The 24,792-nt window shown below is 38.9% G+C and overlaps 1 protein-coding gene and 1 long non-coding RNA gene across 2 annotated transcripts in view; one reads left to right on the forward strand and one right to left on the reverse strand.

The window, feature by feature from the left end:
- Positions 1-24,792, forward strand: part of LOC143215320 (uncharacterized) — a 93,060-nt gene that overhangs the window by 43,803 nt on the left and 24,465 nt on the right. Inside the window, exon 3 of the long non-coding RNA XR_013010348.1 lies at positions 20,706-20,758. This is a non-coding gene — a long non-coding RNA (uncharacterized LOC143215320). The remainder of the gene's footprint in view (positions 1-20,705; positions 20,759-24,792) is intronic.
- Positions 8,798-10,174, reverse strand: LOC143215319 (uncharacterized). The gene has a single exon (XM_076437370.1). The coding sequence runs from the start codon at positions 9,871-9,873 to the stop codon at positions 9,382-9,384; it is 492 nt and encodes a 163-aa protein (XP_076293485.1). The 5' UTR covers positions 9,874-10,174; the 3' UTR covers positions 8,798-9,381.

Raw genomic sequence — 24,792 nt, forward strand, 5'->3', positions numbered from 1 at the left:
TGGGCCTATATTGAAAATTTAAAGAAATACGTTTTGTAGATCTGTTTCAATTAAACATATCCTGAAAATTTCGTCAAAATCGGTCGACGTTGCAATGAGCTATAAGCGTTTAAAGATGGTAAAAATGGCAGATTTTCACGATTTTCGGCCTATAACAGCAGTAAATCTAAGAATTCTTACATCTTTCAATGACAGTCATTTTTCCCCGCATCAACCGATTTCGATGAAACTTTCACAATGCATATAACCCACGCAGATCTACAAAACATATTTTTCAAAATTTCAATATAGACCCGCATAAAAAAGTTGTAAAATGTAACATTTAGTATTTCCTCTACAATTCCGGTCAAATGCAATTTTTGACAAAATTGCTAGTTGCTCTAGCTTTCCAAAAAAGTTCAAATCGCATAGTTCAATATTTGAAAAGTTAAGGTGTTTTTAAGAGTGTCCGAAGATTAGTGGGAGTGGGAGTGTAGTGGGAGAATAGTGCAAATTACGCTGCCGAATAATGCAAATTACGGCTCGTGTACGTAAAAATAGGACTTTTGAGGGCAATCGCGGCCTAGATCGATCTTTCGTCTAGCGCTTTTGACTACTGAAAAAACCCCATCTTTGCATGATCGAGAAATCAGAATTCGCATCCCAGATCCTTGCAATCTTGGGAAAACGAGTCTAAGAATGGTTCCTCGACCGGGGGTTGAAGAAAATTCAAGAAAAAAATCGATTTTTGAAAATGAGAAACCAGGATATCGGTTTGACCTGAGGCAGAAAGGCTAACAATTACGTAAAGTCCGGCGGCATAATAATCTCGTACTCGTGCTCGGGAGCGAACTAGGTTCAGGTGAGTCACGGCGCTATACGGCGGCGTCTGGCGGCGCGTAGTTCGTTAAGAAAGTGGCAAGAAATCACAGGAAACGAGGATCGGTAGCGGTGAAGTGGCAAAAGGAGCCGAGGAACGTCAGACACACCGGGTACAGTCCGGCACGAATAGGCTCGCGGTACGAAGCGGGCACGTGACGCGAGCACCGATTAGTCCTGCACGCCGAGCAATATGGAATAAAAGCGATAGGAGCCACGAGCGGCTGCTCTTTTTGCAAACCGTTCGAGCACTAGATTTATACGGCGGCTTTCTTGTCGCACACGGCCGAGCCTCAATGGAATTCGAGCCGCGGCTCTCTGTGCTCGAGACGGAATAGCACAGCGCTCTCCTATCGATCAGACCCGCCAGTTCTGCGCGATTCCTTCTCGTGTAACGGAAAACCAGGGATTTTTAAGAATTTTTGTTCAGAATAGCTACTGGACATGTGGGAGTAGATTTTTTGGGATGTAGACAGATAGAGAGAGTTCTCTATGTCAACCCTTATATCAATAACTAAATTTTTCATAGAGCATGAAAATCTGCAATCATTTTGCTATTAACCAAGAAAAATATTAAAGGAAATCTAAGAAGAAATTGGAAATATTAGGTTCGAAAGAAAGAAATGCAGGATTTTTGTTCCATTGTTTTAATTGCAATTTTATACCAATAAATATTTACCTTAATTTAATGAGTTATATAATTATGCTTTTGATATTTCAGTTTATTCAAATTTTTATTAAATTTTTTGGCTTTTATTTCAGGATGTCAAAACGCGATTTTCGCACTATTTTTTTTCTGTGGGTTCAAGCTGGACCGAGGTGCCGCTCAAGCAGCTCGGAATATCAACGAAGTATGGGGCGAAGGTAATAGTTTGAACTCATGGAAAAAAATAATGCGAAAATCGCATTTTGACATGCCTAAATAAAATATAATTTAATAAAAATTTGAATAAAATTAAATATCAAAAGCATAATTAAATAGAGCGTAAAACAAGCTTTAAAATTACATACAACTCATTAAATTAAGGTAAATATTTATTGGTAGAAAATTAAAATTAAAACAGAGGAACAAAAATCCTGCATTTCTTCCTTTACAACCTAACAGTTACCCTGGTATCCGGTTATTGACGTAAGGGTTCATGAAGGAATGAATAATGAAATGAATATAAACATATATAGAATACTATAAATTATATTATTAAAATCTAAGATTGAATAATACGTTTCAGAAACTTCAGAATTAGATTTAAAGTCAAAGGGGTCCATTGTGAGTCCTAGTATGCAACGAACAAGGATTCAATCAACGAGGTTACACCGAGCAAGGTTATGCTGTAAATTTAACCGAACACTACTAAAAATTCTAGAATAATCGTAGATGATGTGTTAATATAACACGGATAATTATTTTGCAAAAATGTGAATGAGAATTGTGAAGAAATTACAGGATCTATGGTAAATCTGGGGATGGTATGTAGCTCCAGGGGCACTCTAAAAATTCTAAAATAATTGTAGATGATGTGTTAATACAACAGGGATATTTCTGAAAAATGAATGAATATTATGAAGAAATTACAGGATCTATGCACTGAGAAAAAAATCCTGTAGAAACAAAAAAAATATATGTTGATTCAATAAGATGTACTATTGAATAGTATCAATATCATATGAACTTATTTTAATATTCAGTACTATTGTATTTCAATAGCAAAACTCATTTCCGCCAATCATATAAGCGAATAGCTTGACATCAGTTTTCAAAAAAATAAGATATGGCCTCAAACCGATTCCAGTATAAATCAATACATTTCTCAAATTTTTTTAACAACATATCTGATTGAAGGAAAAAGAGAAATATTACGAATAATAATGTACGGTATTGAATCGAATAATATTTTCAATCATTTCATGATAGACCATTCAAATACGTCACGATTTGCTTCTAAATTTCATACTATTGAAAAGAACACATTGATATTCATCGAAGTAAAAAAATTACAATAACACGCGTGTTATTGAAGTAACTACATTTTTTTCTCAGTGTGGTAATTCTGGGGATGGTATGCAGCCCCAGGGGCACTCTAAAGATTCTAGAATAATCGTAGATGACGCGCTAATATAACAGGGATAATTATTTTGCAAAGATGAATGAGAATTATGAAGAAATTGCATGGGTATACGGTAATTCTGCGGATGGTATGCAGCTCCAGGGGCACTCGATGAAACAAGCAGTGTATCAATCGGGGCTATCAATCCTAATAGCGTCCGGATCGAGATCGTCATAGAGAAATCAGTTCCAGCCGAGCAACCGGTAGAAACGTACGCACGCGCGCGACCTCGCGAATCAAGTCTCGACTCGATTCGAGTTGAGTCCGTAGGTGTGTATACCTGACACGCAAGCAGGCACACACGGCACACGTGACACGCGTGCGTACATAGCCGCTTACATCGCGTGAGCACGTGTACGCTGGTATTTATACGGCGTTCTCTCGGGGCCGTGGGAATGAGCGGGCACACCGCGACCGTTCTGGCACGAGCGCCACGACGAGCGTCGACTTTCGCGAAAGCGGAATCGGAGAGGGACAGAAAAGCCAGTCGATTACCGTTCCGCAGCGTGTCACGCCTCGCCAGGTAAGGCCTACCTGGTAGGCAACCGCGCGCGCCGCGCCACGCCATGCCCGCGCCATGCCCGCGCCATGCCCGCGTCGAGAGCCGATTCCGTACCGTGACACGTGCTTTTCCTCCAACCGTAAATCGCCCAGAGAAACGTTACCGAGAAAGTACCACGGACCGAAAGAATCCGTTTCTTGTTAACCGACTCGTGTAAATCCGTTTCGCGTTTTAACCGGATACCGCTTGCCAACCGGATAACCGGATGTTACGCGGTCTGACCATTGATTGGCACGATGCTGTACCATTCGTAATGATGGTATCCTCTTTACAGGGCACAGTAGCCTAATTAAGAACCTCGGCTTATCTCCAGAACTCTCTTCAATTTATTGAACGATCCTGTTTTGTAACTACGTATTTGTTAGTTGTTTTATTTTAATTTGACGCAATGTGTATAGTGCAGACAAGGAGTTGCTTATGTATGAGTTGCTTACATACGTGTATGTATGAATTCAGTAAGCAAAACCTTTTTAACTGGCATTCCAATCAAATGTCGAAAATTGTTCTTATCACCGAGCTGTTATGTTTTACCTTTCGGTTCAAGATACTCGAAGGTACATTAGGCTGTTTTCAGTTCTTATCAAACTAATCCTCCACCGTTCCCATCTAAAGAACCTTCGAAACTTTGATTTTTGATAAGTACACGCGATTTCATATGCACTCCGCTTGGGAAACAAGTTTAACCCACAATATTAAACGTTCTTCGATAAGGGTGGATTCTACTGATAAGATAGCTACTTTGTAGGCACCGGTATTAGATGTTTGCTTTGAATTTTGTTTAATCAGTACCATAAGGGTGCATTGTGCTTTTATGCACGAGAATTTCAATGGCCCCTACTGTTTCAAGTTCAAATGCTCGATTTCTATTTGCAACCTTAATTGTCGATAATAGATCAAATTCTATAAAATAGTCCATAACAAGTTTAATAATTGCTTTTACATAAATTTTCGTTTATACTCGTGAGATTTCGTCAATTTTATAATTCTATCATTTCCTTGGGAATACAACGGTATTTTTTAATTTGAAACAAATACAACATGCGCAACTCGAACACCGAGAACGTGTCAAAAATACTGCTATAGATTTTAATGTGTGTGACCACATTTCTTGAAAAAAAAAAAATGTTTTCTGCTCTCACATATGTACAGCGACCATGCCATAAAATGAAAAATAACGCAGCTGACAATCCTTGCAAAAAATTACTTCATTTCCAGCGCACCACACGAGCTACCATGTACAACATATCGATTCGTCCAAGTGACATTTGATCACATTTTCTACATAATATTACATCCACTTGCGGTTTGGGAAAAGAAAGTGTATCTTTAAACGATAGTACTTACGATAGTTAATGGAAGTCCTGTGCAACACAGCGATCGGTAGCGGAGATCGTGGTGAAAGTGTTTAAAGAAGCGCGAACACTCCGTCAATCGACATCTTGTCGTGGGAATTGCATTTCGAGAATAAGTTCTTACACTGTAGGTAAATACTTGTCCAATACATTATCCGACAGATGTGAAATGAATGTGTTCATTAATTCGTACAAGGAAATTGCAACATGCAACCGCAAATTTTCAAACTGGACCGAAGTTTCAACACCGAAAGCTGTATTTACAAAATTATTTCTGACAATTAGACATAAAATTTTTACCTTGGAAGATAAATCAAGATTTTGCACATGGAGCATATTGAAAGCTCGAACTGGAAGCTTTTAATTCAAAACCTGAAACCCATTTTTGTAAATGGAACCTTTAAAAAATGTTTAATAACCTTCAGAAATTTTTAATGAAAAAGATGGCGAAGTACATGGATGATGTCCAAAGAAATCAATTTGTCTCATCGGTATTGTGGGGCATCGGGTTACAAACTATTGTTCGAGGTCCATTAAAAAATAATTTCTCCCTTGAGACTCAGCTTGCATCAATAAAAAAAAAAAGTCGAGAATTCGAAGACACGTTTGCTCATTTCCGAGTGTTCGTGACCTCCGAAATTTCCATTCTGGATCGAAGATGCTTTTGAAAGTGTTTCGAGTGGCGTCGGCACTTTCGAGAGAGCAGTTACCACACGTGTTCAGTCCGGCGGTTTTTAAAGTGCATCTCGGGGAAGAATCGATCCACGTCGAGCAACTAATTTCTCGCCCGGAGTCCGTAATCATCCCAATTAGTCGAAGAAAAGGTCTCACGGCGTTGCGACAGAGTGACTTTCCGATCGATTTGCTCGTTCGCTCGGGGATTCGGAACAGGAGGGAAAAGAAACGAGCGGCCCAGTTACGGTGCACCGTGTAATGAATTAATTTCATCGCTGGAAACGCTGTCGATTAAGCCTGATCGTCGTTGGAAAGAAAAAAAAAAAGAGGATCACGGCTGTATAATTGATACATTTCATGTGGCTATCCTGTTTACTTCCTTTAAACATACACATCCAACGTTTGCAACAAGGTGGAAGTGTGGCACGCTTGATTCCGCTTAATGAGATGCGATAATGGGGCTCGACGAAATTTTTCTGGGAGTGATTTCGACCAGCTGTACTTCCGTAATTGATGGAAAGTGTATTTCTCGTTTGTGGAAATTTTGCTCTTTTTGTTAATGCAATTTTCGCTTCCGTAAGGAAACTGTTTTGCAGTATAATATTTTTACAGAATATATAAAACGGGAAAGCATTGCGTTATTTTGTAATTAGCTGCATTATTATTTTGTAGCAGAAAGTATTATATTATTTTCTCGGATCAATTGTTGGTGCAGTATCTTTTGATTTCTAAGGAATTTTAATTGGTGAAAATGTGTGGTGACAAATTAATTGCATAATTAATTGCGACCTCTGAGTATTTTCTGTTTTACATTCGTAGAAATATTTTTATATCACTTTTAATATGTAAATGGTCATTGTAGTAGTTTGTGCATGAAACGAGGAATTAAAATCTGCATATTTAAAATGTAAATGTAAATGTAAATTACTAGAAAAATTTTGCACTGTTTCATAACATTTATTCAATTATGGAGTGCGGGTTGTGTGCATGTTGAGTCGTGCATTCAATGCTACGTTTCCTTCGACGTCTGCTGCTAGTGTACCTAATACAATGTTGCGAGGAGGGTTGCCTACCCTTCAGGCTCCTATCGCCTTCTGCTTTCTGCTGGATGATATTTCGATTGTTGAACAACTACCGGAAGAATCATTGCAATGTTTATCATCACAACGTTATCATTGCACACTTTTTAAAATTTAGGAAATACAATTGTAATTGTAATGCAGTATTATCCAATATTTGTTTTATAATTTTCTTCGTGGAACAGCAGTGTCTCTAAATTTTAAATGAATATCAATTAGGATTGACTGTATTGTTAATTCCTTTCTACAACAGTGTAAATTTGCAATCTGTTTGTTAATACTATAGTCTAATTTTATATTGTTGTAAAATATAATTCCTTGAACAAGGAATATTTAGTAAATGTGGTTATTTATTAATTCATTGCGTCTCTAATGCATTTTATATTGCTATTTATAATGCTATATAATATAATAGCATTAATTAAAGTATTTCAATATAATCATGATTTTCAAATTGTTGAGAGAGAGAATAACAAAAATTGTACGACACGATTAACATAGTCAAATATATTTAATCAATTTAATAATTGAAAGAAATTTTATTACAATATCACTCCACCTGATATTAAGATAACTGGAGCTCTGTATAACAATAGCCAATTTGTGGCTTTGTAATTTTTGTTATTCTAATTTTCGGTCGAACTTTTGCACCTTTAATCCTATTGAGGGGGGCATTCAATTGACCATTTGCTCAGGCACTTATGGTCGGCTGACCGTTAAATGAACTGAAAATAGGGATAACCCTATCGGAGAGCTATCCCCAAATTATTCACCCCACATATATTATTGTCCTATTATCTAAAGCAGGAGTATCGTGCGCGCCACAATCTTTCGTTATTTTTCAAACCGTAGGGGCGGCTACCCCCAACCGTCCATGGAAAATCATGTGAATTCAGTCACCCTACCTACCTTGACGGACATGTGTTTGTCGCATATGGGTAACACGTGTGCCCATTCACTACCTACGTACTACCCTTCGTTCTAACAACGGAGCATAGTCAATCGCACAATGTACATTTTTCACTAAATTAAACCACTTATTTAATTGTTATACTGCACCTGCTGTTAGCATCATTGTAAATAAATTAACCGGGTGGTTTTTCCACTATGAACCTCTACAGGTGTAACATAAGGTGAACAACATTTTGTGTGCAACAAAAATTTACGTACAATTTATACGAATTTAAAATTAATGAACAAAAACAAAATGGAATTATGAATAAGATCAATAAGAACAATGAGCTATGCGTTTTTAAAATTCATTGAAAAATATATGAGGAAATTCAATTATTACAAACCTTGTTTTACATACAAATATAATTGAATGTAATACATTAAAACGTATTTATTTAGATTGAACATATTTGTCTGCATCTACCTCAGCATTTCAATAAAAATGTCACGTTTGAGTGACACCGACCCACCGAAATTTTTACAATTTTGACGAACGAGCTGTAATAAGTTAATTTAACGTTACATAAGAAACCAGTTCTCCCGCAATGGAGGATTGCTGGAGTTCCCGCGTGATGTCGGTATACATATAAACAGGAATAAAGAATGTGTGCACATACTTACCAAATGAAAATATATTTTTCAGCGATCTCGTACATAACATTTGTGTGGAAGTGTGAACTATCGATTTTATTTTCTCAGTAAAAGCTGCAACTCTTCCACGCGCGTTAGGGGTGTCGTTTAGGGTAACCGTTACGGGAAAACGGCGTATCGTGGGAAACTTTCGAAGCTCCGAGTTTCCCATAATTTCGACCGGGAACGTATTGACCGAACTTTCTCCGAATTCCAAAGCGCTCGTGGACAAAACTTTTTCCGGACCGAGTGAAACCGAGGTTCTCGCGAGATTTCATGAATCTTTTTTCGACGCATTCAAGGGGGCTGAAAGGACCCCTAAGGCTTTCTCAAACCAGTCTCAGGTATGAATAGATCTCTTTACAAAGGCTAACCCCCCAAAGCTACGTTCGGAAACGCGGTCGGTGTTTGAAAGGCTAACGATTTTCGATGCAGGTGAATTGTTGAAATAAACGATTTTCCCGAAGTACTCTTTTCGAAAGGAATTTGAACCGATTCTCTAAAGCCGCGTCTCATTACAACTAACGCCTTAAATACTAAAGAGGGTAAGGTGTGTGAGTGACGAAACAGGTGAAATTGTGTTACGAGTAAATTTATTTTCTTAACAAACTGGAAGACAGTAGGAAGTTGCGTCGGCGTGCGCCGACGGCATTAAAGCCGATATCACAATGTATACGTTAATTAATAATTAACCTAGTAGGTACAAATATCACAATTGCGACCAACATTGCGGTAGCGTCGCAATATTAAAATGAAAAAGATCAGAAAAATATACTTTTAAAATCATCGAGCTCCGTATGAACAATCTGATACGAGAAACTCGACGAATTTCGTTCTCGATGAGCAACGGTCAGTCAGATCGTAAAAACTAAAATCTATTTATCACAGTTTCGAAACAATCTTATCTAAACGCAGTCTGGCAGAGCGAGAATCTGCTGGGTATCCTCGGGGCCAAACTTTCTGGATCGCCTTCGTCAACTGGTTGACAGTGTTTGGCCCCCCTTCTCCGGAAGCTTCCCTCGTCCTTTTCCTCGTCGTATCTTCGTCGTATCAAGTCACGACGAGGAATTCTGCTGGCTGGCTCCTCAAGGAAGTTGCGGGGAGATCTCTGGCTCGAGTCTCCGTGTGAGGTAGATGACGTTTCGTCGCGTCCCGAAGGGGTTGGTTCACGCAACTTGCATCTCGGGCGTTTGGTGTTGCGAGAATGCGCGCTCTTTGTAGCACAGATCACTATCGGCCATGCTCAAGGTTGTCCAGTAGAAGTCTCCGGCGTGGGTGTGGGCGAAATGCACGGGCACGTAGCACTGACCCGGTACAACCGGCACCACCGTCATTTGCCCGTCAAGGCAGACAGTGATGGCAGCACCCTCCTCAGCGTCTTCGAGTTCTGCGAGAAGTCTTCTCTCGAGGGCCTCGTTCGCGTTGTTCTGGTTGTCGACCTCCTCGGTGAAGACCTCCACTTGCGGCACCGCTTTCTGCTCCTTGGATTTGCCGGATTTGCCGGTTGTCTTCTTCTTGAGCAGCCTGAGGATTGGCTTCAGAGCACGTCTGAGCCGCATGCTGCTCGCCTTGCTCTTGCCGGACATCTTCAAGTTGTAGAGGTTGTCGTTCAGCTCGTTCTCGTACTCGAACACGTGGCTCATCGTGGTGGCGGCCATGTTTGCTCTGCTCGTCCTTCGCTGGAGTATTATACTCGACGACGACGAAGCACACTGAACCGGTTTTAAAGGAGCGTTGCACGAGACGACCGCGGTGTACACGGTTGTCGGTATGAATCGACCACAACGTTCGTTAACTCGATTCACGAAAGTAAGCGTCCTCTAGCGAGAGATCCTTTCTGATGCTGGCTTCCGATCGAGAAAAATCTCGGAGAGCAAGCAAGAAGAGTACCGTGTAGGTAGACTTTTCAGAAGGATGCTTTGGAACGAAGCGCTAGTGAGCGAATGGTGCCTTAAACCAGCAACCCCGGACCTTATATAGGCCCGGCCGTGCAGGACGGGGTGACAGAGTGGGGAAGGCAGGTGCACTCTGGCTGTGGGAACTTGGAGAATTCGGAGCTTCCCACGTCAGGATCCACGCCGACCATCTGCCGCTTTTCTCCCTCCTCTGATACCCTCCGACACTAATCCAACCTACCACCCCGACCTGCACAGAGTTCTTGCACCCCACCCCCGCGATCACCCCCTCGCTCGTAGAACCGAGGAGCTCTTTTTCGAGGTGGATCCTTCCTTTCCTAACGCTCTCTCCTCGCCTCGCCTCTCCTCTCCGGTTTTCAGAGAAGAGAAGCCGGGGGTCCCTTTCGGCTCTTTTGCGACTCAGCACCGTGATCAAAAGGGTGGATATTCACCCATTTCGGAGCTGGACCAGTTCGAACCTGTTGCGACAGGTCTCGACCGGTTGCGCGAACTTGGATCACGTCTTCCCTGTACCTCTTACTTACTGGGCAAGCTCACCCCCTCTCACCCCTTGCCGTATGATCATATCTTTTGATACTGTAATTACAGCTTCTTTGTCTCTCGTCATTCCCTAGATCAATTTTTAATTATCAGAGTCTGATGGGACATGGGAGACCCTCCCTGGGAGCTGATCCTACACCTACAAACAATGAACAAGGTTCGTGTAAATACAACAAGTTCTGTTCGACCCTATGTCCATCAGCTTAAGTAGACTTGACAGGTGAAATATGGAACATTGAAAGGATTAAAACATTTAAGGGAGATGTGGTTCGATAAATAATTGATTTTTGAATACAGGGCGAATCTACACAGTAATCATGCATCTTGGGATGAATATCTAGTAACTGGGATGGAGTATAACTTTCTTACTATTGCAGACAGGATTATTTTTCATTGTCCATCAAGCTCTGTCTTCGAGTACTTTGATTTTCTACAGAAGTAAATCGATGCAGTTGCAAACTGCACTTGCACTTTTACTATTGAACGATGTGCTACGCTTTTTTTTCGTTATTTGAATCATCGTGTTATGGTGGACAAGGGAGCATTGGGACACAAGGTCGAAGAGGTCATTGTTTCGAAAGATATTTACGATTTTATACAATATTTAAGTAACAAGCGTCGAACGGGTTCCACGAAATTTCTCCGAGGCTTGCAAAGTTCATCATTCACAGTTTTCGAGTCAGATTAGCACGTCATCAGAGGGGTTAATCCGGGCAATTAGACGAGACAATTTCTCTCGCAGAGCGATTCGTGCGCGAGGAACTTGAATCAACAAGTTGGCGCAGGGGGTTGCAAGCGTAATTAACGCGCGACAGTAACATTCTCCGTCCTCGTTAATTCCTCGCGGCGCACAGTGGCCGAGAAATTTAGGGTCGAGTGTCTAGACGCGTCAAGATAGGCTCCGACACTCGTCGGAGTTATTAACTGCGCTTCGGGTTTGGTTTTTTCCCCCTCGAAGAACTATGACGCAGTGTCTGCATCCCTTTAGAGCTGCGCCAGACACCCTCGTACACGCATAACCGTGCGTAATAAGCTACGAATAAAAAGTATGCTCTTTTTGCCGCGTTTCTTCGCTTCCTTTTTTTCGTTCTTGGTCCTGCGGTTCCCCTCGGCCGCCATTGAATTAACAAGTTTTTCGGGGGGAGGCGCTTTTTTTCGAGCGACCTGCTCGAATCAGGTGAATTTGCTATTCAACCTGTTGATGCGGTCGCACACTTGTTCACGTGACACCGTTGTGCATTGATGGTGACGTTCGTATTTGTTTAAATTTTCTGCTTTCACTGTTCTCCGATCGAGGTCTCGTGTTAACTAAACTGCGGACTTCGTGCATTTATAACAAATATGAATAGGAAAAATGCAGAACTGAAAAAACAATAGAAGAATTTAACGGAATGAAATTAAGAAAATGTATTTTTATTAACCTATGATTTTGGACTGCGGATTTCGTGCATTTATAACAAATATGAATAGGAAAAATACAAACAGAAAAAACAATAGAAGAATTTAACGGAATGAAATTAAGAAAATGTATTTTTATTAATCTTGGTTTTGGACTACGGATTTCGTGCATTTGTAACAAATATGAATAGGGAAAATAGTGAAAATACAGAACTGAAAAAACAATAAAAGAATTTAAGGAAATAAAATCAAGAGAATATATATTTCTTAACGTTTGATATTTTACAATTGATTTAAACAATTTTTATTTTGCATGAAAATCCGCAGTGTAGTAAATTTCTTTATGCGTTGCATAAGTATTACCCTGGTCACATTATTGAAGAAAGTGGACGACCATAAAAAGAATTTTTACCGTGTATTATGATAGAAAATTTTATCATTCGTTAACAGAATATGATAATTACACAATAAAACAAAATAACAAAATAAAAATTGTCTGCATAAGTTACACGAAAGGAGAGTTACATAAAAATTGATTTCTTCTCTTAATACTTTGAATAGGTTGTAAATAGTGTACCAGTTATATTGTTCCACTTACTCATTCTTCTCAACAACCTAATGAAATCAAATTCTATATTATTGTCATCGATACACACAGCGGGCAATTCATAGGCATACAATATAAATTTCCTTCTTCTTATGAACAGGCATACAATAGATATAAATTTCCTTCTTCTTATGAACAGGCATACAATAGATATAAATTTTCTCCTTTTTTAGGACATTGCGAACTACAAAAAAAGTTTTAATCACTAAAACCCTAAAATAAATCGTAAGGGTCAAGGGGTTAAATATGCTACTGTGCAACGAAAATCAATTATTTGCAATCACCAACCATAAAATGATTAATATTAGTCAGTAATTTGTGTTTTGAATGAATTGAAATAACCTGGGAACACATTAAGGAAAGATAAAAAGAGAGAGAGAGTCATAATTTTGTAGAAACTATGAACGAACAATGAACCCACTGAACGACAATGAAGCTGATGCACCTGTGAAATAAATCGTAAATGGTTAATATTTGACTGGGCCTGTTAGTTTGGAAATCCGGCAAGTGCAGTAGGGTGGACAGCTAACCGAGACCCTCCCGAGCGAACCTGTTGAGGTTCGGGAAGAGGGTTCGTGAAGGTCGTGCCAGATCCCGTAGGGGCATCGATGCGCCGTGCCAGCAGGATCGCTTCGTGGGGTACCGGCTGCCCTCTTCGAGGACAGGTACATCGGGGGTATTTGTTTTCACTTTGCGCTTTGGAACTACAGTTCGCGACGGGTGAGGCGGAGAGACGTGCTCTCGTCAAACCTGCGGCCAGGAACGTCTCCCTGCGGCAGGAAATGATTTTACTTTCATGAAGACGCCGCCGTTGCTCGCTTCTCTTCGCTACATTCCCGGAGCCAGTTCGCTTTTTATTTGAGCGCTAACAGATCCTGGTAAGTTCGTACGGACTTTTCGCTCGGGGCACGATGAAGCGATAGACATTGCCACGGTGGGGCTAGTGCAGGTCAGTTTTTTTTATTTTACGTTCGTTTCGTATCTTCTTTTCTCGTCGATCGAATCGCCGGCTCGTCGAATATTCATGTACAACATATTTTTGGTTAGTATACTGGGTGTTCTGGTAAGTCTGTTCATTTTCAATGTCTGTATTGTTTCAAGTAATAGTATCTGATGTATATGAATATTAATTTGTACATCTTTTTTGTTAATATCAATTTCTTAGGAACTTCTTTTAGTTCGTTTGTCGTAAATGGAACATGGAACGACAAACATATTATAAGCAAAATAAATATATAGACATTATATTATATAATGTTTGTAGAGTCGGACAATTCTGAATTGAATGAAAGCAGTGAATGATTTATTAGCCTGCGCATTTTGTCACCTTTATAATATTCTAAATTTTATTTTGTTAAGTTATTCTAGAGTAAAGTCTCTGTGAACAAATATCAGTGGTCACAGTTTGCATGCTATATTAGACTATACTTCATAATCTTTATTAGTTACCATTCTTTGGATATAAACATTTTAGGGTGCATAAGAAATGTTCGAATCCTTAAATTGTATATAAAGGATTAAGATATTCTACTCAGTTACACTCCTAATATATCTTTTTTATTCCCAAATCGCTGAGCATTTAAGAAAATCAAGAAATCGAGCGATTTCTTGTACTACTCGTTCGCTGGGAGGTAGAAACCGGTTCGCAAAGAAGTATGCGAATATGTCTCCGTGTTTCGTTAGAATAGTTGCCGCAGTGCATCGCCGCTGCACATCAACTTGAACATCTGTCCTTTGATATCATTCTTCCGTGACTCTTGAAAAAGGGTGGACTATGTAACCAGTTCCTAATACGATCGGATTATAATCAATTCGAGGCCGCCCCTTTCCCTCTGATTTAAAAGCACGGATTTAATTGACCGTGTTTGACAAATGTGCAAGGTTGGGGGTATCGTTTGCGGGAATGATTTCCTGAACAGGTTGAGGTCAGTTGAAGGTAAAAATTGAAATCCACAGACTGCGGATATATCTGCAAAATAAAAATTTGTCAGTTGCAGGAAATTTGAGTCAAGTAAATATTTTTTGTTTTAATAACATTGACAAGACGAGAGTAATACATTGATGTTTTTAAAATTATTTGAATCTTCTTATTAATATTTCGTTTTTTAATAATATTGATCAGATAAGAGTAAGTTGAGAGTTATATGAATTATTCCTTCATATTTATTTAAATTTGATCTTCCTTCACAATAGTTTTGGCTAATCTACAATATTCTCACGCAGATAGTGAACAGTGAAAGATAAGGAACGAAGACTATCAGGGTGAAGGGATTTCCATCAGAAAGAGATAGCATTATCTATTTGTAGAGTAGTCAAGGTGATGCCCATTTTGAATTTGGAAGATATAATCAAACAATGAATGCAAAAGTCTACGTTCCAACAATTTTTAATAATGCCATTAATCACTGGACGAATTAAAGTTTATTTCAATGGGTGAATGAATTAAAATTGCTAATTAAACAGTTTTCTTCGAAAGTCTACATTCGAACAAGTTTTAATAACGTCATGAATCACGAATTAAAGTTATTTCAAGGAGTAGATGAATTGAAATTACGAAGTAAACAGTTTTCGAGGAGCAATCCTCGGCCAATTAAACGCAGGTTGATTCATAGAATCTCCATTTGAAGAATCGTTCATTAAAAACAGCCACAGCTAGGGCGAGAAATATTACATTATGCAAACGTCCACGGTAGGACGAAGGTTCATCAGATAACACGCCGGCTCGCGGGCTAACGATTCTAATGTTGACGGCGGCATTATGCGAACGAAGTGACATGATCTTGATTAAAGCACCGTCCACAGGATTCCGATTGTATCGGTTCACGGACGTTTTCGCGGTCGTTTCGAATAATAAAACGTGGAATGGCTCGGTCATGCATCGTGGCTGCATGCAGCAATACCTTTGGGCGAAATGGATGAGAAATTGCTTTGTGTTTTGTATAATTGGAATCGTTTCTTTGCTCGTTTATCGAATTCGCCTTGAAGACAGTTTCATTTCACATTCCCGACGGGGTGCAACCAATTCTAATTTAATTGTCTCTGCGTACGTCGAAAGTCTTCAAAGATCCTTCGAAGTGTTAAAAAACTTTTCAATTCGACTATCACAATCAGACAGCGGATCTTTATGGAAAATAAAAATTTTCCCCCGGAATTGCAACAAACTGGAGTGACATACAAATTTATTTTCTTTCTCAACGTGTTCAACAGGTTGAAAGTAATACAACAGTATTTTTAAATTCTTCTAATGTTCTCACTGTTTCAAATAACACCTACTCATTTTTGCCATAAATGTATAAAATTCGCTGTCCAATCATAATTCATGTTGTACGTTTGAAATATAAAACAGTGCAAGATACCGAGTAATTAGGGGAGTATTAACCGAGTCGGTAAGGGATGAAATCAACTTTTATGTTAGTCCTGCTTCCCACAAGCAATGCAAAACGTATTTATCTCGCATGGAGATGCGCAGTCTTAGTCATTAACACTAAACCTACCACGAGAGGTCGAACGACCTATTTTAGATTTTTTATTTGACAATTATTGAAATTGTAAAGGTGTTTTCATGGGAATTTATTGAATATATTTTTTGACTCCAGTATACAGGGTGAGTCACCTAACGTTGCCACCTCAAATATCTTTGTTGTTTTTAAAGCCTGAGTATTAAGTCTACAAATAAGGGGCTTTGAAAATTAGTGAGTGATTAACGAGTAGACTGCGAATTTTTAATGGTTAATGCAAAATGATAATGTTCTGTGTCTGTTATATGGACTAGGAGCTACTTAGAAAGTTTATACGTGCATGGATAATTATAGTCACTGAATTCCTAATGAAAGGGACTAAAATGAAGGTGACTTTGATATCTCTAAAAAAATCACATACAAACAAAAATATTTTTGGTATCATATGAGCCCCGCTGAACCAGTCAACTTTGTCCTTCAGACATTAGACGTATCGTTGAAAACAACAAAGATATCTCAGGTGGCAACGTTAGGTGACTCACCCTGTATGTTATAATAAAAATGGCACAAAATTTAAATTTTAGTCTTGTTATTTTTATATAATACTGTACACATCAGTCACTTTTGATGGTCGGTAGGTTTAGTGTTAAATGATGTTGATTCATTGAACTTATTCATGAATTTATATTCATTGAGACCGCACTAGATTTAAGCTAGCTCTTTGCTAAACGGAAATTCCAATTTCCTCTGGAAAGTAGAAAGAGAATGATAGAGCGTCGAGAATGGGTGTGTGCACGGTTGTTCGCCGGTCAGGACAAGAAGTTTTATGGCCGGCTTCCTCGATTTCGCGATCAGCCTGGTTTCTTATCACGGTAGCCCGTGTTACATCATCATGGTCCGAACTGGTCGAATCGGGTCGTCATCGTGTCGTTTTCTGCATCGGATGGGAGCCGGTGGCTGGCTAGCGCCGAGAGCCGATATCACGCCTTTTCATAACTTTTCATTAGCATATAAATAATACCGGAGTCAAGGAAGAAGGGAGATGAGTGTTCTTTTCTGCGTAGCGCGTTCTCGGTGTGGCCGATTCCGTCGGGTTCGAAGGGAAGAAAAGGAAGAGAAGAAAGAGGAACCAAGATACCGGGTACTGAAACAGTAGTAGTGACCCCCGGGGCTATGTAGCACCAAACAAGAAATCCCTTCTGACGTCACCGGCAGGTGCATCGAACAGTGCATCCTTCTCTGAAGCGGTTGCACTCCGTTGCACCCTCTGGGTGGGGGGTTCTTCCCTCTCGTTCCCCGACATTGTGGCGCGACCGCTCGTTTTCCTTCTCCCACTCGACCGTGTAATCGTACTGATTTCATGATCGAGATACCAGGTTTCCCTCCGCCCGGCATGGATTTGGTTACCTGCTTACATGACGTTGCCTGTTTACGTGTTTGTTTTACGGTGTACGGGTCGGGCACAGGTTCTCTCCCTCTTGCTCGGGGACCACGGATTAAAATTATAGCTATACGTCTCGTTGACTCCGCGCTCAAATCTTCTTTAGATTAAAATCGTCACTCTCCGGTGCCCGCTTCGAGATATTCACATCCTCACGCCCCGCCACGATGCGCCGTACTCTCGATAAAAATCGAACTTGTTCAGGGTTGATCTAACTGTGGTATCATCGGTTGTTACGCAAACCATGTAAATGTAAACTTCAATTTTTTAAAAATTGATAGACGATTAAATTATTTTGATTATTAGGAAATTAGCTCAGTTGTTCGATATTGTTGTTTGTTGACGACTGTTAAATAGTGTTCGTTAAAATTTCTGCAGTAAAGTATATTATTAATTTTTTTTTGATCTCTCAACAAATGATCCTCTAAAGGATTATTGCATTCATGGCAAAAATGATTAAAATAGTAGAAACTTCAAATTATAATGCCAATGGTGCATTATTTACAACCTAGTAAAATTAATAAGAGAAGATATCAATTTTTTACGTAATTGTATTGCATTGTATTAGAAATTGTTTATTATATACTTCCTCTTAATGCAACTGATGCTGATAATTTTCATGTTGCATAAATAATATAAATATAATGATCAGACTGCGGATTTTAGGCATTTATGACAAAAATGGGTACACACAATTTAAAGCTGTGGACATATTAAAAATATTTAAGGGCACCAATGTGTATTAGTTTCAGCTTAATATAATAATTAAAGAAGAATACAATTTTTATTTGGCTCCTGTGTCCTGCAATCAATGCAAACATTTTTTATTTTGCAGAAAGATCCGCAGTCTAATAATGATGATGTAAGTGCATTATCAGGCTTTTTGTTCTTTTACACAGGACTTCAAGACGATTATAAAAAAAAACGAACCTAATGGCACAGGTGTAAGCAGAAAGGTACTACGAATATGAAAATAATACGAACAAAAAATGAAGGAGATGATGAAAGTAGGCGTCTGAAAAAATGGACCAAGGTCGACCCTTTAAGCCTGATCGAATCTCTCATGCCTATTGTGAACGTCGGGGCCCTATTAGTCTTTGTAATGACGAAAAAAAGAACGCGAAGGGTATAATATTTGTTCACTACAAGTGGTTACTCGGATTTCATTGGCCCATTTGTAATTGAACGTGAGTGTTCACGGGAGAATCTGGCATACTAGAAATATTTATTTAAAGAATTGTAACTTTCATTATGGCTTATTCTCCTCGGAGTTTATCCTTGAAAAATGTTGTTTAAACAGGAAATGCGTATTAAGGAAGATCAAAATATTATTCACCCTTTCTGCAGTGTCCACAGCATGGAAAACATTAAAACATATAAGATCGACGTCCCGCTCTTATTTATGCAAATAATATTGCAACCTCCATTGAAAATTCAAACAAGTTTGCAATAATCACTTCCAGCTTAAATAGCGAGGCGAACGATTTCGTTTTTCGAAATCGCCGATTATATTTGTTTTTTAGGAGACCTCGAAGCAAGACGTTTAAAGAAAGATAATTTTAGTTATTAGTAAGCACCATAATGATTAAAGCGATCCGTTACCTACAGCAGTGGCATTTATCCGATTGAATGTCAGAGATAATCTTGGCGAACTGGTTCTTGACAGTCAAGAGTCCATTTATGTAAATGTCGTTTCTTTTTTTTTTTTTTGACAAAGAGTTTAGACCAATCAGGGATAACTCGATGCAACTACTCTCGATCATATTATATTAATGCGGAGATAAGATTTTTCAAGATCCTGTGTAGGATCAAAGATTTTTCACTCATCGCATTGGGTACTAAAAAACTTATATCCTATGAAGCTAGTCTAAATTCTAAAGTCTCTATTCTAAATTCTCTTTCTACGACGCTGTTCCCCCACCCTTCCGTCACGTGCCGGTCACGAGCATGTGTCACAATGTCACGTGACTAATCCGGCACTGGCTGAGAGGGGGTAAGTCTTTCCCTTAGATTCGAATAAACTACCAATATTAAATATTACAAAAACATTTAACGAATTTGATGTTGAACTAGTACCAAACCGATTAAAATTATTAAGAAAAGAAATACGTAAGTGTCTATGCAGCTCCTATGCCTTGTAAAATGTATGTTCTAAATAAATTTCCTCTCCGGACACAATGAACCGTAATTTTCGAGCTTTCGAAGGTCCATAAATTTCAAAGTAGAATGATAATATGTAATTTTCGATGGGAGCTGAATAGGGGACGGCGTGTAACCCCATCGAAAATGGGGATCTCTAAATTAGAAATAAAAAAAAAAGTAGTAGGTCGCCCCGGAAAAGGAAAAACGTAGTGGGGGGAGGAACGTTAACGAACAGAAAGATCGGCAAAAAAAGGGTTCTTTCGTTTAGCTCGGGGCGAAAAATAATCTGTAATACGGGCTACCGTATTCCTTTTTTGTTTCTCGCTCGTACGGGGCTGGTAATCGTTTTCGGCAGGTAGGCAACGGCTTTTGAGATAGAGATCTTCGTAATCGGAATTTTATATCTTTCTCCCCTTGCTAGGGCGAACAGGGTAAATGTATAGTAGCATCTCGACCCTATTACGCTTTTTTCCTCGGTTATTAAATATTTTTTAGCTGTGCCGCTGCTCATCGATACGAATTTTAGGTTATTAGGGCGGCACCGCGTGGCGCAATTGCACCGAATTACATCTCGAATTTCCTATTTGACAGATGGAGGAGTCGAACGAACATTTCTTTTAATTGGTACCTCGTTTTATAATACGCATTCATCAGCGCTTGTTCGTCTCGTTTTCTTATATTCAAACCGCCAATATCGTTTGCGAAATAAGCATCGCTGATTCCGGTTTTATTGCACGAGCATAAAAGAATATCATTTACACCAGTTACGTGATCGAGCCGAGGAAAGTACAAGTTTTTTTTTTGGAACTTGAGTCCTCTTCTTTTGATTTTTGTTCCAAGGCCAGACTGATTTGTAACCTGATCTTTATAAATTGTTTGATATAAAACAAAGTCAAAATTAATTTGCAATAGCTTGCACACACACACACACAAAGGTTGAAACACTTGTTGAACTTATGGGATGAATAATTCTGTTATTTTGTTACAGTTGTTCAAAGAGTGGAGTGGTACCATCATCTACTTCAAGATACTCATCGGTAGGTGAGTCGGACAATTTTGTTTGTAATTAAATGTTCTAATTTTCTTTATAAATACATAAAATTCGGAGTCTGGTGACCAGTGCATAAACATAGACAATAAATACGAATTTTCTTCTGCTGCTAACAAACTGTTCAGGATGGAGAAGTTAATCATTCTAACTGCAGGGAAAATAATATAGCAAGGGGTTAAGGGCACTCGCGCTGCAAAATACAACAATTTCAGCTGATTTTCCCGCGTTACTACATTTTGCATTTGCATTTCCACGGGATTCGTCAAAATGGAGACTGGTCGAGCGTTTCCTTCGCGACGGGTAAATCCTTTATACGGCTGTCCATCCTCTCGAATCACGCAGAATCCTTTGTCCCGTGGTCCGTTCGAAGTTTCGGGGGCACAATAATAAAGGCCCCGACGAAAAGCATAGACCCTTTCGATCCTTTTGAAAGGTTCATCCGACACCACAGAAAGGGGGATGCAATATTATTCAAAATCATGAAATTCCCCGATGGAATTTCGTTATTTCCAGGGCTATTCAGGCTCGTAGATGCATATCTTGCATCGATGAATAGAGGCTACCGTACGGGGTAAGCAATGGGGTCTGAAAATTCCCGCTTTGAGGGGCCCACCCTCGCACACACCGGTCCAGAACCGGTGAAATCCAGGTAAAAAGGGTCAACCCTGCGAAAAGGGCACACGTGCACCTTCCAACGTGCGTATGTATTTGTAGACCACTCTGTCGGACGTAATCGTTCGAGGGACATTCCGATCATCGAATCGAACGAGTCACTATGAAAGAGGTTCTTCAACCCCGCTTCGAAGGGTTGCTATACGCATCCCCCGTGTGATACTCTTTCTCTTCTTTGAGCATGCTGCGTACACGAAGAAAATACACTTTCCGCAGCTGTCGGAACAGCGACATGTGCAGCCTTTCTTTTCCTGTTTTGTGGAAAAAGACCAGGTGCGATTACGCGGCTGCGCGATTAAAACGAACGGCTGCGAATGTCTCTTATCGCCGGCATGATAGGAATACCTGATTAATCTTGTCCTGGTACACTTGTTCCTGCGGTACTGATTCTTTTGTCCCGGACCGTAACCCTTTCACAGGTGAACCCTTTCTCTGGCAGGAACCCTTTCTCTCATTGTCCACCGTTGGGCCGCTAACCCTTTCGGAACCGAGCCAGGTAAAGGGTTGGGAATGTGGGTTAGGGGATCGCGGCAGATTTAGCCTATTAACGGTACGGGTTCGCGTAACGTTGCGTTCATTTGGCTAGATGCTACTAGAGACAATATTATGCTGATTTTGAACAAGAATTTGTTGAAAATATTTGGTTCAAATTAATGTGACACAATGGAAACTCGAAGTAGTTTTTAAAGACATATTTGTTGGAAGAACTAATTTTAAGGTTGACCTTGAAATAACAATTTTTAATCAGCCATTGATAATTTGCGGGATCGTGTGTCGTCAATCACAAGCATAATTCTTTGTAAATAATCAATGTAAATATCTATGTATACAAGGTGAAGCACCTAAGGCTCTTACCAAAAATATCTTCGTTGTTTTTAGTATGTAATACGAAAAAATCTTTCGGGAAGAAAATATTTGGTTCAGTGGGGAAATGATTGTGACTTATAAGTTTTTTATCTCTAGGCAGAGTTGGGCAAAAAATTAATCAACGATTGACGAATAAATGTCTAATTCAATCGTTAATCGCAATTGACAATTAATCTCCTGGTTTAGTCGTTGATTGCGGTTAACGATTAAATACATATTAATCGTGAATTGCGGTTAACGATTAAATACTTATCAATCGTTAATTGGGAATAATGGTTAAATTTCTATGTTAGTCGTTAATTGCGATTAAATATTATTAATCGTCAATCGGATGATTGGTTAATGATTAACTGCTGAAACTTCGAAATGAAATACGGAATCAAAACTATATGAATACTGAAAAAAATTTAACTGAGTTTAGATGTATTGTCATTCGGTCTATAATACAAACTCTGTTTACGTGCTTTTATGTTTTTTTTCGATGATTTCTTTTTTTAATTAACGATTGACGACTAACTTCATCAATCTATTGAATCAGTCTCCGATATCTCGATGATTTCTTTTTTAATCAACGATTGACGATTAACTTCATCAATCGATTGAATCAATCGTCGATTTTTCAATGATTACCTTTTTTAATCGTACACATTAATCAATCAATCTTGATTAAAATTTTAATCGATTAATGCCCAACTCTGTCTCTAGGTCATATTTTCTGATATTTCAAGGCCATTGTTGTTCTTAAAAATGGAACGACGTATATTTATTAGCGTAACATTATATTCCGTCTTTTATTCATCGTAGTAGCGTGTTGAAGACGTTCTGAATGCGTTTTACGTCTGGAAGAACTTCCTGCGTTCGAACGCCTTGTTTCCCCTACGCAAGTGGTCCCGGGTCACGGAGAATTCAGTCGAGACAAAATGCACCGCATCGAATCGACCTGCTTTTCTCGGTGCAGGTTCGAACCTGCATCATCCAGTTCACTTTTCAACTGCGGCTGCAAGCTGCGGAACGTGTTCGAGCCTGCTCGGCTCTGACATAATAGAAAACCCATGCTGGAGGTAGGATATGAACACGGCTCGACAAAGAAGTCGCTCGTTAAATAGCTCATCGATATGATCAGCGCTTAGAAACTTTTCAAAGAAGTTTATACGTTTACACGTTGATTAGATAATGACACTCATCACTCGCGTTCTTCTGGTCTGGTTCCTTTCACGTGATATGCTTCGTACAATTTTTTTATTGATCGCTAACATTATTTGTTCCCTTTTGCATCTTATTTTATCAGACTTGTAAAAGTTACTCGGGATCAGTTGCATGGATAATTACATCCATTTCTTTTCGAAACTGGTACAGATACACATTTCGAATTATCAGGTCGTTGAATTGAACTTGACAAATAAAACACGAATTTCAAACACATTTGTCAAGTTCCATACTTAACGACCGGATATACAGTGACCCGAATTAATATTCGGACGCTGTAAAACAGACGATAACTTTTTTAATATTGTACTATACGATTTGAACTTTTTTGGGAAGCTAGAGCAATTAGTTTACTACAGGATGCGAAGAGACATTTTTCCAAAAATTGCAATTGATCGGAATTGTAGGAAAAATACTAAAAGTTGCATTTTACAACTTTTTTATGGGGGGCTTATACTGAAAATTTTTAAAATACGTTTTGTAGATCTGTGTCAATTAAACATATTCGTCGACGTTGCAATAAGCTACGAACGTTTAAAGATGGTAAAAATTGCAGATTTTCACGATTTTCGGCCTCTGCAATAAATCTATAGATTCTTACATCTTTGAACGCCTGCCGTTTTTCCCGCATCAACCGATTTCGATGAAACTTTCACACTGCATATAATTGCCACAGATCTACAATTCTTTTTTTGAATTTTCAATATAGGCCCACATAAAAAAGTTGTGAAATACAACTTTTAGTATTTTTTCTACAATTTCGAACAATTGCATTTTTTGAAAAAATTTCTTTTTACATCCTGTAGTAAACTAATTACTCTAGGTTCCCAAAAAAGTTCAAATCGTATGGTACAATATTAAATAAGTTATCGTCTTTTTTAGAGCGTCCGAATATTAATTCGGGTCATTGTACATATGAACAACTTATTCAAGGAGAATTTCATATCGATAAATTACAAACAATCCTATCTATCTCTAGCCTATCTCAACCTAGCAAACGTTATGCCTTCTTCTTAGACGAAATCAAATTTTATTCTTCTATATTCAATAGGCTGCGAATTTGTATGCAAACTAAAAATTGTTTGTCTGAATTACAGGAAAGGGGAGTGACATAAAAATGTATTTCTTCTGTTAATAATTTTAATAGGTTGCATATAACGTACCAGTAATATTAAATTCATCTGATGTTTCTTCCATTTTGTGCTTGACTTACTCATGTTTGCCAAAAATGCATAAAATCCGCAGTCTACTAATCAATATTTAAGCACTGAAGTAAATG

Source organism: Lasioglossum baleicum, chromosome 13 (genome assembly GCF_051020765.1).
Source record: "Lasioglossum baleicum chromosome 13, iyLasBale1, whole genome shotgun sequence".
NCBI lineage: Eukaryota > Metazoa > Arthropoda > Insecta > Hymenoptera > Halictidae > Lasioglossum > Lasioglossum baleicum.

Bases quoted from the DNA above. Each gene is read 5' to 3' on its own strand.
- LOC143215319 (XM_076437370.1), bottom strand. From the start codon at position 9,873: ATGGCCGCCACCACGATGAGCCACGTGTTCGAGTACGAGAACGAGCTG.